The sequence below is a fragment of the Schistocerca serialis genome, chromosome 2, assembly GCF_023864345.2.
Source record: "Schistocerca serialis cubense isolate TAMUIC-IGC-003099 chromosome 2, iqSchSeri2.2, whole genome shotgun sequence".
In the NCBI taxonomy this organism is placed as follows: Eukaryota; Metazoa; Arthropoda; class Insecta; order Orthoptera; family Acrididae; genus Schistocerca; species Schistocerca serialis.
The window spans coordinates 997257312-997270753 of record NC_064639.1 but is presented as its reverse complement, the minus strand read 5'-3'; the positions used below and the strand labels follow the sequence as shown (position 1 = coordinate 997270753).

Here is a 13442-nt window from a genome sequence, read left to right as displayed (position 1 = left end):
GCGGTGTAGATTGACGATGGGAGTTTCAAGGAAACTGAAGACCTACTCGACAACCTCGAAGCTACGACGGGAAGAGCTACCTTCGATGCCCGTCGTAGTGAAGAGTATGTAATAACACGAGCAGAGCGCGAGGATCCGCCACCGGTGGCATACAGAGAACCTCTGACAAGATCTAGACCCAGGGTGCTGTAGTCGACTCCAAAGAGAATTCCTGGAACAGCGGGTCGCTATTTTACCAGGACAGGGTGCAATGACGCAAGCGCTGGCATCGTTGTTTGGCGTGCTGCGAGTTCTTATTACGAAACCGACCGCTAGAAATTATTTGTTATTCAGTATTTACCATTTCTTGAGTGTTCATGAATATGTCGCCTTAATTATGTTTGTATATTCTGGAATATTTGATATATTATCAATTTCCAGCATCCTGGAATATTTGTAATTTCTATACATAGCTACACTTTCCGTACAATAGGTCAGCTAAGTTGTGGTTGTAGTTTGGTGTCAATAATAAACGTGCTTTCGGTTCTAAGTGTTGTACTTAAATGATGATCTTGTTTTCAGATTTGAACTTGATCGTATTTTTGTCGTTACAATATTACGGCTTACAAGAGATTTCATGAAGGCGTAGAGTTCTGAGTCCCCCATACGCGACAGTTTAGCTAGTTCGTAGCGTCTTTATGTTAACAATAACTAATTAAATCAACAAAAACTAACTGCGGGTCTCACGCAGAACATATGCATTCATATCACTAAATCCGATTTAATCTACGTCCTCGGAAACAAATACTTCACATATCACAGAAATTAGGCCAACAGATTTATTTTGTGTGTATAAAATAGTATTTCCTGAAGCAACACAGCAAATTTTCATATAAAATAATTAAAAGATCCTTTTAGGACTGGAAAACGAAATAATTAAATATTATTTTATTCTTTTTTGGCTAGAGAATTGCTGACTGCAGTATTTCCTTCAGCATAGTTAAATAATTTAAAAAGAGATACGTATCTCCCTCTGTAACCGATTAGATTTACAAATAACCTGTCAGAATGATATTTAGAATGTCCTTGTTCAAAACTAGAATTACTGCCAGTTACGCAGCTTCAAGGCCATTGATAGCCTTTCGGTGTCACGTACTTCCAATGCTGTTTGTAGTGAAGGTATGTACGGTTACGAACACACCATAAATGATTTTGTAATTGATTTCTCAACAGAAATTGAAACACGATTTCTATACGTAAGTATAATAAAATTATCTATATTTCTACAATGTTTAGATGTTACAAACTCAAACTCATTCAAACGAATCTTATAAAGCACATATCACAAGACGACGTCCGAAAAATAAATCAGCAGTTTCTTGACGTTTCCAGTCGCATTAACGCCGTGTGCTCAGCAAGTAATTCCACAAAAACGGATCGAAATGCGAGGAATATCGTCTCACTCTGATACATGCATTATTATTATTAAAATACAAAATATACCGGTTTCTCATTTTTTTGTAATGAAATCGGTATTTCTGGACCTGTACTGATGCTTTCGTCTTTATTTATAGTGATACGTGTGAATCTAAAGCACATAATGTATTCGAGTAATGAGTTATTTTTAATACTTCCTGCAACTTTTCAGTTAATTGGCTGAGAAACTCCCGTAGATAGTAAACTTCGCTTCTGTTAATTGTTTTGTTTCAGAAGGTCTTTCATTCATGCTGAGACTCCACAAACGTGATTTCATCTTGGGGTATGCAAGTTTTAATTAGCTTTGTGTTCCGTTTGCCGTGGATCATTCCGGAACGGGTTACTAAATAATTTTCTAAACCGTTTCCTTTTGTCACATGGCTCGAAGTCGACTGTATTGTCATAAAGAAACGAGAAGTCTCCCATGAATATTCATGGTCAAAGTCATAGAATTTCGTGGTACCGTTAAATGTAGGCCAGAGGGAAATATAGGATGACAAGTGACACACCAGATGTGGATATTTCCTCGTTCTGACTTTCTCTCTCAGTCCGGGGATGTGGTTACTGATGTTGCGTATCGTACTAACTGGGTAATTTGTAGTCTTCCTAACTACACTAATATTTTGACCGTAATGAGATGATATGTCCTTTCAGGCTTCCATAAAATTTTCATTGGATATAATTTACCTTACAATAATGAACATATATATCTCGTTACCATTCCATAAGCTTCCTCACTGCGGAACTGAAAGGATACTGCATTTTGTATATGTGAGATAGCACATTTTTTTTTTACTCATGTGTGACGAAAAATTTTTGTTGGTGATGTTTTTCGACCTCAGTCAGTGCTGCAAAATGATTACGAAACATCTTTAAGGGATATTTTCATGGTGGGTTTTTATACATCTTCATCGGTTTAAATATGCGCACGCAGAGTTTCATACTTGGGGGTGGAATACTCTAATGGTCAGTAAAATTTTCAACACTTCATGGCAGCGATTAAAACCAAAACTATTATACTGCTGGTTGCTGTGGTCCTAGAACAAACCACTTCATCGTACTATCACTAACAACCGAAAATAAATTTCGCCAATCGCCAACAGACTTCACAGTTGTATGACCATGTAATGCATTATTGGTCGCCCTTTGTGTGTTGTCGAAAGTTATCAGACATTTTACGGAGCTACCAGATAATTCATTTAAAAATTGCGATGATCGTTCCCTCTACTGCTAAAGGTACATTATACACTCTGAAGACGGCTCCACATTCCACACACTTAACATTTACTTATCTTTACTCGGGGTAACTGCTATGGGTGAACAATGCAGTGTATATCTGAACAATGCAATGTATATCTGACTGTTTTTTGTTCACCCACATCCATTATATGTTCACGGTCCTTCCTGGGGGATAACTGAATAGTGATACTAATTGCCGTACAGTCCTTTCACTTTAATAGAGATGGAGTAATATGATATGTTAATAATAACAACATTCTATGTCCCTCTTTAAATACTACCAACGATTTAAGTTGAAAAGCATTCAGTCGTAAGTGTTAATGAACAATAAACTGGTTGAGCGAACAGATCATAAAATAATACACGAACTGACTGCAGTTTTCTGAAACAGAATTAATACATGTATGCTGTCACGAAGTTCCTCGAAGTCCGAATGGATATAAGAGAAGGAAATACTTTGATCCCAATTTAATGTTATTACACACACACCACAAAAAGTTTTGCATCACCCTGGTTCCCAGAACTCTGAAGATAGACTTTGACTGTGGATACTGTCTCACAGACACAGTCGATTTGGTTATTCAGAGATGTCACTAAACCCGCCCAAAGATGTAAACAACAATGCATGAGCAACGTCTAGTAGACGGATGAGGTCCGACAGCCGATCACTTCCAGTCATCCCACCAGGAAGAAGGTACACGGCTCATGTTGTCTGTAGATCAACCTTCCCTAGACGGTCAATACCGCGGTTCGATCGCGTCCACATTGTTACTTTCTGCCAGGAATGGCCCTCAACAAGGGAAGCGTCCAGGCGTCTCGGTGTGAACCATAGCGATATTGTTCGGACATGGAGGAGATACAGAGAGACAGGAACTGTCGATAACATACCTCGCTCAGGCCGCCCAAGGGATGCAGTGGATGGCTCAGAGGAATCCTGACAGCAACGCCACCATGTTGAATAATGCTTTTCGTGCAGCTACAGGACGTAGTGTTACGACTCAAACTGTGCGCAATATACTGCAAGATGCGCAACTTCGCTCCCGACGGCCACGGCGAGGTCCATCTTTGCAACCAACACACCAGGGAGCGCGGTACACATGGGCCCAACAACATGCCGAAAGGACCGCTCGGGACTGGCAACACGTTCTCTTCGCAGATGAGTGTCGCATATGCGTTCAACCAGACAATCGTCGGAGACGTGTTTGGAGGCAACTCGGTAAGGCTGAACGCCTTCGACACACTGGCCAGCGAGTGCAGCAAGGTGGAGTTTCCCTGCTGTTTTGGGGTAGATTTTGTGGGTCCGACGTACGCCGCTGGTGGTCATGGAAGGCGCCAAAACGGCTGTACGATACGTGAATGCCATCCTCCAACCGATAGTGGAACCATATCGGCAGCATATTGGCGAGGCATTCGTCTTCATGGACGACAATTCGTGCCCCCATCGTGTACATCTTGTGAATTACTTCCTTCAGGATAACGACATCGCTCGACTAGAGTGACCAGCATGTTCTCCAGACATGAACCTTATCGAACATGCCTGGGATAGATTGAAAAGGGCAGTCATCATCACATTCGGATTATTTGGTGATGAGCTGTTGTCCGTAGGGAAGTACTGCAGCGGGATGAATGTACGGGAACGCAGAACGACATATTTCCAGCTGGTGCACTTAATGGTCGTTCTCTGTTAATGTGGGGAAGTATATGATTGAGAAAGGAACATCAACCCAGTATTATCAGACTACCATATTACTGGAAAACATCTGGAGTCCGTCACCACGGTGGTATTTTTATGTTAAATATTAAGAAATGACAGGAAATCGAATGAAGTAAAAAAGCGGAATCAGTAGTAGTGAGTCGAATGGGATATAGGTATTTCCTGGGGGTTCTGAGAGAGGGTGGTGTGCATGTACTTCCGAGTATGGTGTTCTTACGTAGTCATAAAAAACATACGAGACCTTCACGTAGGATAGTAGCAGTTTGGTGTAGCCTATGTGGAAGCCTTACAGAAACCCTGGTGAAGAGAGACGACGTTGTTCTCGAGAAAGCCTGTTTCGTAAGATTTAAGAATAGGTATTTGAGGGGGATGTTCGAGTAACTCTTCTATCTTCGTTTCATATGTCGCTTTGGCGTAATAAGAAAAAATAAGAGAGGCTAGGCACGCACCGAAGCTTATCTTTTCTCTTGTATGTGGAAGCCTTTACGACAGCTTTCACCTTGACGCTCTCATCTGTCCTCAGCCTTGAGCTTCTTCCGTAAGATCCTGTAATTTCGCCAATTCTTTTCACCATGAAGTATTCCATATCTTCATCAACACTTACATTCTTCCTAGCAATCTTTCCTTCGAAGGATCTCCGTTGCAGGTCATTTCATCGCAGAATGTGTTCCAGTAAACCTTTGTTCATCATTTTTATCATTTTTACTAATTATTTGACTGCTTGCTTTCTTAGAAATACGACTTCATTCGTCCTATGTCAGTTAATTCCATTTTCATCGTTTTCTCGACAACTGCATTTCAAAACCGCCCAAACGGTTTTCCTTTTTCTTTCTAAATGCCCACGATTCGTCGCCATGTCACGTAACACACGAGGCTAAACAACTATCGAATTCCTTTCTTAATTTTACCGAACTTACTTTTGCTGCGAGTCAATCATTTTTCCAAAAGCTCTTTCATTCACAGATATTCAACTTCTACCTTCCATCACACAGCTTCCACTTTCTGTCACCAGGCTCTCTAAATTCCTACAAGATTTAGCTTGTTTCAATGTCTTTCCTTCCAATGATGTTTTGACATTTTTTACGATAACCATATCCTTAAACACCTCAGATGTCACCACTCCTTTTAATTAGTCTTCAGATGATTAAAATTATTTATAGGTAAATGAGTATTTGAATTGGCTCCCGAACTCAGTGCTCTTCTGATGTAGCTGTTTAAATGTAAAAGTACCATAAATAATAGGAATTGTTGAGAGGAGTATTCAGCTCATCTGACACTGACGTAAAACGCGCATAATTTGTCAATGTGAGCACTTGGGTACTGCTCATGCGACCACAGCGTGGAACGCAGGTGGGTGCACCTGGCCGACGAGTTGCCACGGAAGTGTGAGTCAGACGGTAGCAGTAACAGGAATGTCGTGAGAGTGCCAGTGAAGAATTGATAAATTTAACATTTGCAATAAGATGTCAACGGTTCAAGGAAGACCAGAGCAAAATTAATGAAACAAATGCAGCTGTTCTTTAAATATTCGACAAATTGTCTAACATGATTGGTCAAGGATCTGCGTTCGGTACTAGTTTTTCTGCGTTAATAGTTGTTGGAGAGAAGAAGTGAGCAATAATAATTTAAACCCAAGGAAACGACTAACTGTGGATCTCTTCTTTAATTTAATAATCTTTGCATAAAAAAATACAGCAACGAAAATTTATAGTCACGTCATCATGAAAGAAGCGGCGCACCCAACCACGATTTGAAGTCATGATGCAGGTAAACTGAACTCGTTACTGGCCCCAGGCACTACCCCTTGAAGTGTAGAAGACGGATCCAGACACACTTTAGCACAATGTCAATGGGATTCATTGCTCAGAAATACTTATCGCAAACTGAAGATTCTTTCAACAACTTTTGCAGTCAGATTAAAGCATACAAAATTAATACTGTTCCCCAAAGGTCATAAGCATTAATAGAAAATTCTTACTCCACAGAGTAAACAGTCAAAATTGATTCAGTTAGTTAATTATGCAAGAATTACATAACTTATCGTCTGAGAACGCTGGTTGCCATAGAATGTTTCTTATTTGCTGATTCTCATTACTCTCGTCTTTTCTACGTTTATCCTCAAACCACACACTTTTGCCATTATCCATCTTAAATGATTTTCACTCCTCTGAATCACCCAACACCGTCTGATCAGCTGCGTACTTAACTTTCTTTATCCTTTGTCGTCCTGTCATGCCCCCTTGCTATTTCTTATTATTTGTTTGATAGTTTCTCAGCATATGTAATGAAAAGCGTTGGTAACAAGCACCACCCTTTTCTAAAACAATTCCAATGCTAGTTTCAACAGTTTCCTCTTCGGCAATACTTAGTACCGCTTTCTGTCTAATACAGGTCTTTTATTAGTCTTATGTCCTTTCAGCCTACCACAAAAACTTTTTACAGTTTTTGCAGTATACTTCCGTCACTCTGTCAAACCCCGAGGCATATAGATTGTCGTTCGTCTATAAAACGCGAATGACGTAGGTTAGTAAATCCCTTACATTGGTAAGAACTATCTTTCACCATTCATTGCATCAAAATTTACAGAGTATATATTTAACGACAGTTGCGGACGAACGTTGCAACACACCTCTGAGTTTGTCCTGTTTCAGACTTATGCTAAACGAAATACCGTGTCTTCACACTTTTGGAGAAGTAAGTGTTTCATTTTAGAAACAAATATATCAGAAGATATCATCGCTTTCGCGATCAGACTAGAAAAATTACCAGAATGGGTGGAGAGATTTTACTCACTGATTTCCAGGTACTTCTGATGCACGGCGTCGTACTCGTCCCAGACGATGCTTCGGAAACGATTCCGCTCTTTGGAGCCCGCCAAAACCGGCTCCTGCTTCTGATGCTCGTTCGGATTCCTGTAACATCACCGTAAAGTACATCCTCACATTGTATCGGATATAATATGACGGACGAGTGAAACGAGGAAAAAACCGAAAAGGAACAAAACTGCTATTTCCAAATACAGGAGTTAGCAGTGGCTTCAACAAAAGAAAGATAAAGTAAAAACATTAACGACCAAAAATGAGCCGGCAAGTAAATTACGTAATAGTGAAATAACTGCTTTACCTTAGTATTTAAAGTTTTTTTTTCAATTAACATGATTATTTTAGGTTCTTATTTGGAATAACTGTGTTCTATATTAGAATTTTTCATAATTTACTTTCTTTTATGTATATTGTGTTTTGTAACATTTGTTGGCTCTATATAATTTATGTATTTAAATAAATTTTATTAGATATATGCCTTGAAGACAGATTACTATTCACCGAAGTCTTTTTTTATTATTACTGAGGTGACGCTTAGGAAGTCAAGGATTACATAGTTTATCTATACAATGTACTACATTCAGGGGTGTTAAGATTTACATTTTAAGATTTATATTTTTACTTATATTGTGTTAATATTTATTTCAAGTATAATATTTTTGTTATTGTTTTACAATACCTAAATGGCTTATAATTGGAGTCTAACAGAGAGGAATTAAGGAAATATTTATATTTAAGTATAATTATAAACATATTATTTTTATATAAGAAAATGTAACATTTTATCATACTACAAGTGTATATATATATATATATATATATATATATATATATATATATATATATATATATATATATATATATATATATATGTTAGAAATATTAACTGAATTTAAGAGCTAATAGAAGAAGCTAGGAACTTTCATACTGACTTTACTTTTCCTTAATTGAAATTTCATAGTTTCACTAAATTAATAAAAGTAATATGCTCCTGGCTGCAATTAATATAGAATATATACCTAATCTAAAGGTCGAAGCTAACCAGAATAATTCTGAGTCAATTTACGATTTATTGATTCTAATCACAAAATTTTAATACAACCCAAGATAGTAGTTAACTATAACCATTTACACAGCTCATTTAAAAGCTCCTTCATTGAACTGATGATATGGTCATCCTAAAGGCACGAAAAAAGTATTGTTGATATTGATTAATAATTAAGAAAACTACAGCAATTAGGAGATGTTTAAGAGGGAATGGTATCTGGGCTGAACCTTTTGGGTCAAACCCACATTCATACTGTGATACTTTTTCTCCGTCATTAAGTCAAATGCAGTATTTATACCAGAAAGAATTAGCTGCATTATCAGTTAACTGAAAATATGCAAAAATCATCATACCACATCCAAAAAGTGTCAGTATCAAGCAGTAGCTTCAAATCCAAAGTAGTGGCTAGGAGCCATGATTTTATTGAGCGTTGAAATATAAATGTTGACAGAAAAGATTAGCGGCTACAAGAAGAGATCAGTTGATAGGACACATCCAAGGCATCAAGGAGTCAACATTTTGGTAGTAGAGGATTTTGTAGGGGTAGAAGTTGTCGAGTGAGCGCTAAACATGGATACAGTAATCAAGTTCAAACAGATGGACGTTGCAGTGGTTATTCAGAGATGAAGAGGTATACACTGGATAGATACAGTGGGAACTTCATCAAGAGTCTCCAGACAGAAGACCACAATAACAATGACACTTTCATATCGTAATTACCTTCTGTTATTGTGCCATATTAATTTGTTCTGTATTGTATACATTCATGCCTGCAGGGCACACTAATACATATGTTTGAATGGTAACTGGCTGTATGGACTTCCTCTGGATTCCAATAAACTAAAAATTAGTAAGACTGTTCACGGATTATCTGTACATAGGTGCTTTCGTAAAATATTATGGGAGTCAAAACTACGTTGAAACACAGTGTGTCCAGCACACAGTAATTTAAAAAAAATTATTTATATTTAAGATCTCAAATACTGCGAAACATATGTTATGTGGATCATGAATTTTTAAAGTTACGTTTCAAGCCTACCCACCATACTGACAAAACATAACACCCATTCTTTGTCCGAAGTCTCCAATGAATACCAACAGCCACCATCACCACAGCGATTCGACCTCTCCTCAGGTACTTAAACGCTGTTCGCATGAAGAGGGTTTTAATTGGATCCAAATCGACCCACCTATCTCATCACCCTTCTTAGGAATGCAATCTAGTGCACTAGAGGAATCTCAATTTAGATACCTCTTTGTTTACAAATGTGGATCAATTCTGAAACTGGTCGGATGTCCTTTTTAAGATATGCTGGAATTTGCACTTACTATGTAAAATGGAATTACCTGTAATATTGGAATCTCCTTTGATAAGAATAACGAAGCCCGCAAAGGAAACGGTGATTGTTGATTAGCGGGGAGGGTGGGCTTGGGAACGCCGCAGGGAAGACACAGTGACGGATTACAGGGGTCGCTGGAGAATTTACGGTATTGGAGGTGGAGGAGGGAGGGAGGGAGGAGGAACGTTTGCCTCGGGGTAGGAGGGGGTGGGAGGAGAGCAGGCGGTCCAGCATCGGACGGGTGGAATTGAAAGCGGATAGTTTGCGCTGCGGGGTGCGTGTGTTGCGTACATCAGGGCCGGGGCGCACGTGACTCGCGTGCCAACGCGCCGGCTAAGCAGGTAGTTTGGAAACATCCGCCCGCGCGCCGGGGACCGGTCGGCCGCGGTGGACCGCCGCGCTGCAACTTGGGCCTCTGGGTCTCCTCCGACCTCGGCCGCCAATATGCACAGACCCTCGCCGAATTATTCATGCCCACCGCTAATGTGGGTCGGCACCGAACCCACCGCAAGCAAGCGACGCGTGCTCCGCAGCCGCCTGCACAGATTGTCGCTAATGAACGACGCGACACACCTGCTTAATTTCGGCGAGAACAGGGTATCGCCGGGGCCGATCTCAAGATCTATAGGACTGCAAGGGACAGACTTCTGTCCTTAATCTCATGGAACACTTCGCTGTATCTGTGGGTCAGTCCTCACGCTACAGAAGCTACCACTTGGTTTAGTCAGTCAATGCCTTTAGTCCTTCCTCCGACGCTGTATGTGTGATGATTATTCGGTGCGTAAGTGTTATATTATTGCTCGGTACAAAATCTGTTGATGTGAGGCTAGGGAGAGTCTCCATCTCCTGTTCTGTCCGTGGGAAAATAAATTACGACTTACGGTCACAGTTTAAATTGCGTAATGCAATTGAATTCGTCTCTACTTAAGAAACTGAGCAGATGGACTGAACTTGCAACAGAAAAAGAAAAGGTTTCTCATTAAAACATTCATATACACTGCCGGAAAAAGAAATTATTACACCTGGAAAGACGACGTCGACTTGGATCCGATGACGACATATGCCACCTGGAGGATAGTACATGCATTTACTGATAATGGTTGTACCGTCGTCCGCCAACAGCCAGCGTAATCGTATGACTACCAGAGCGCCATCTGTGTCTACCCTTTAATGGGGAAAGCTCACAGACTGCAGATCGCACAGCTGCCACAGCACAGATAAGAGGGCTTGTGAGCCCAGACGTGTCAACACACACTGTTGTGACCAGTTATTAGCAGTTGGACTACGTGACCAGTTATTAGCAGTTGGACTACGGGAAGGCATACCTCTAGCCCGTCTTCCACTTACGCCAAACCATCGATGTGCACGGTTCCGTCGGCCGCGGTGGCCGAGCGGTTCTAGGCTCTACAGTCTGGAACCGCGCGACCGCTACGGTCGCAGATTCGAATCCTGCCTCCGGCATGGATGTGTGTGATGTCCTTAGGTTAGTTAGGTTTAAGTAGTTCTAAGTTCTAGGGGACTGATGGCCTCAGATGTTAAGTCCCATAGTGCTCAGAACCATTTGAACTTTTTTTTTTTTTTTTTTTTTTTCACGGCTCGACTGGTGCTATCAGAGAATCACTTGGAATATGGAACGGCGCGCCATGATTTTCAGCGATGAAAGCAAGTGATGGTCGTTTGCTCGTACGACGTAGACTTGGTGAGCGTTGTCTCGTAAAGCCCATTCGTCCAAGACATATTGGCCTCACCCCACACATTATGGTTTGGTTGCGGCAAGATAGAGCTCTCGTTCAACTTTGGTGTTTCTGAAAGGGATGCTAACCATCGCTCGGTATGTGCAGAATGTTGTTGGAGAACCGTTCTTTTGCCGTTCTTGCTACAGGGAGGTAGTGTTTTGTTCCAACGGGACAATGGTCGCCCACAGACTGTCCGTGCAACTCAACGTGCTCTCCAAGACGTACAGCAACTTCTCTGGCCAGCACGGTCTCTGGATTTGAATATTCGCCATTTGCACGATCAACTGGATGTCAGAATCGGCACCTGCATTTCCGCCCATGAAGGCAAAATCGCGTACTAATAAAGGTATTTCAGCATGAGTCAATATCTGGTACCTCGGAACCACATGTGCTATTGATCTGTAAGTGTAATCATCTCATGTACTCCATATGCACTGTTGCAACAACAACTCTTGTGCGATTTTTTTTTCCGGCAGTGTATTACAACCAGGAACTTTCACACTGCCGAGAACACCCTTCACAAAACTAAGGTTGCAGCCAAGAATTAACTGCAGACAACCAAAAGTAAGATACAGACACTTAAAGAGAAACACACTGTGTCATCAAGTGACTGAAGAATAATGGTTACAGTGTGGCTGATAACTAGCCTTTACTTTAGAAGCTAAATAATATAATTTCGACACTTCAGTTGCGGTGGAGGGGGAGGAGGGTGGGAGCTTTCAAGATGAACCCGAGATCAGTCGAGACGACAGAGTCGAGGTTGAGATGTCTTTATACCACATGGCGATGTCGAAGGGGGTTTTCAGCTTCCAGTACGCTGTTCCAACGCTCCTCCCCGATACAATTGCTCGTGCCACGTTGAGTCGATGGCACTTCATCGCGGGCTTCGTCATATGTCTCTCTGTTCAAGGTAATGACCAGCGAAACTCTAACGAGACTATAGGCGGTAAGTGCCTGGTGCCGTTTACGGTGTCATCCGAAAATGTCATCTAACTGTAACCGCTAGTGTGCGAACAAGAAGAATTGGTGCGAGATGGCTGAGTTTTTTAGTTTTATGACGGCAGAGTGTCCGGCCCTCAGTAAGACTCCCACGCCAAAAAGTAGGTGTCCGGTCAAAGGCTAAGAAGCACAGCAGCGAAGTTCTACCCGCTGAGACACAGAAAGCAGATAAGTCTCCATTTCTCCGAGGATTCCCATTCTGACTCAGCGTCAAGTACCGAAAGGGACGACGTTTCCTTTATCAAGACGCCTCATTGAAGACGAAGAAGTCGCTTAAATTTCAGCGGATTCTAGCAATTGTCACCCTCTGGAGAACTTGAAAACCTTTCTTATGATGGCCGTATCAGAGATCTGACTTCGGGATAATGATCTGCAATATATAAGAAATCTGACTTTGATATTCTCTTTACTCCCCAAGCTTTCTTTGAGAGGAAAATCTGAACGTAAAGTATGTTGATATCGATACCAAATTATCAAAAAATAAAAAGCAACAGAGTTTTAATTGTAATGAGGGAGGGGTCTATTTCCACAGAAATATAAACCTGGTTCTAACCAAGCTGGACATCATTCTTTGTCATTTGACCTCATGCGAGTGTCCTTGTACGCTTGTGGCGACGCGGGGTTGAGTTAGTAATATGAGGATATACATATTGCTTTTTTCTCGATCAAGGAAAAATTTTACTTGGTTTTTCCTCAATTGCATTGTTTTTGTAACGATAATATGTACTCATGGCGATCATACCTAACCTTGGCGTCTTTATGTATTATTGTGGCAGATTAGAGAAGATAAACTTCTTTGCCGAAATAGCTAATAATAACTATTATTCTCGATAATCAGTTTCGGTAATCTTCAGAATTCGGCTGAGAGGCTATTGCACATTTCTTAAAATAGTAGTAACAGTACATGAGTTGGCAGGTACATAACACACTGGAAGATTGCCAGTCTAGTGGCGCTCTGGCTGTAATGATGAGCTCTGTTGTGAGTGGCGCGAGACAGATGTGTGTGGCGAATAACTATGTATGTCGTTGATTTAATTCTGATATGCCGATGCATCAGTCCTCTAGCCTGATACGTGCCTGCCAATTCAT

The 13442-nt window shown here is 40.8% G+C and overlaps 1 protein-coding gene across 1 annotated transcript in view; it reads right to left on the bottom strand.

Annotated features, from left to right (window-relative positions):
• LOC126456582 (neuroligin-2-like) overlaps positions 1-13442 on the bottom strand; it is a 281322-nt gene that overhangs the window by 77764 nt on the left and 190116 nt on the right. Inside the window, exon 8 of the mRNA XM_050092327.1 lies at positions 7202-7320. Coding sequence (XP_049948284.1) covers positions 7202-7320 — 119 coding nt within the window. The remainder of the gene's footprint in view (positions 1-7201; positions 7321-13442) is intronic.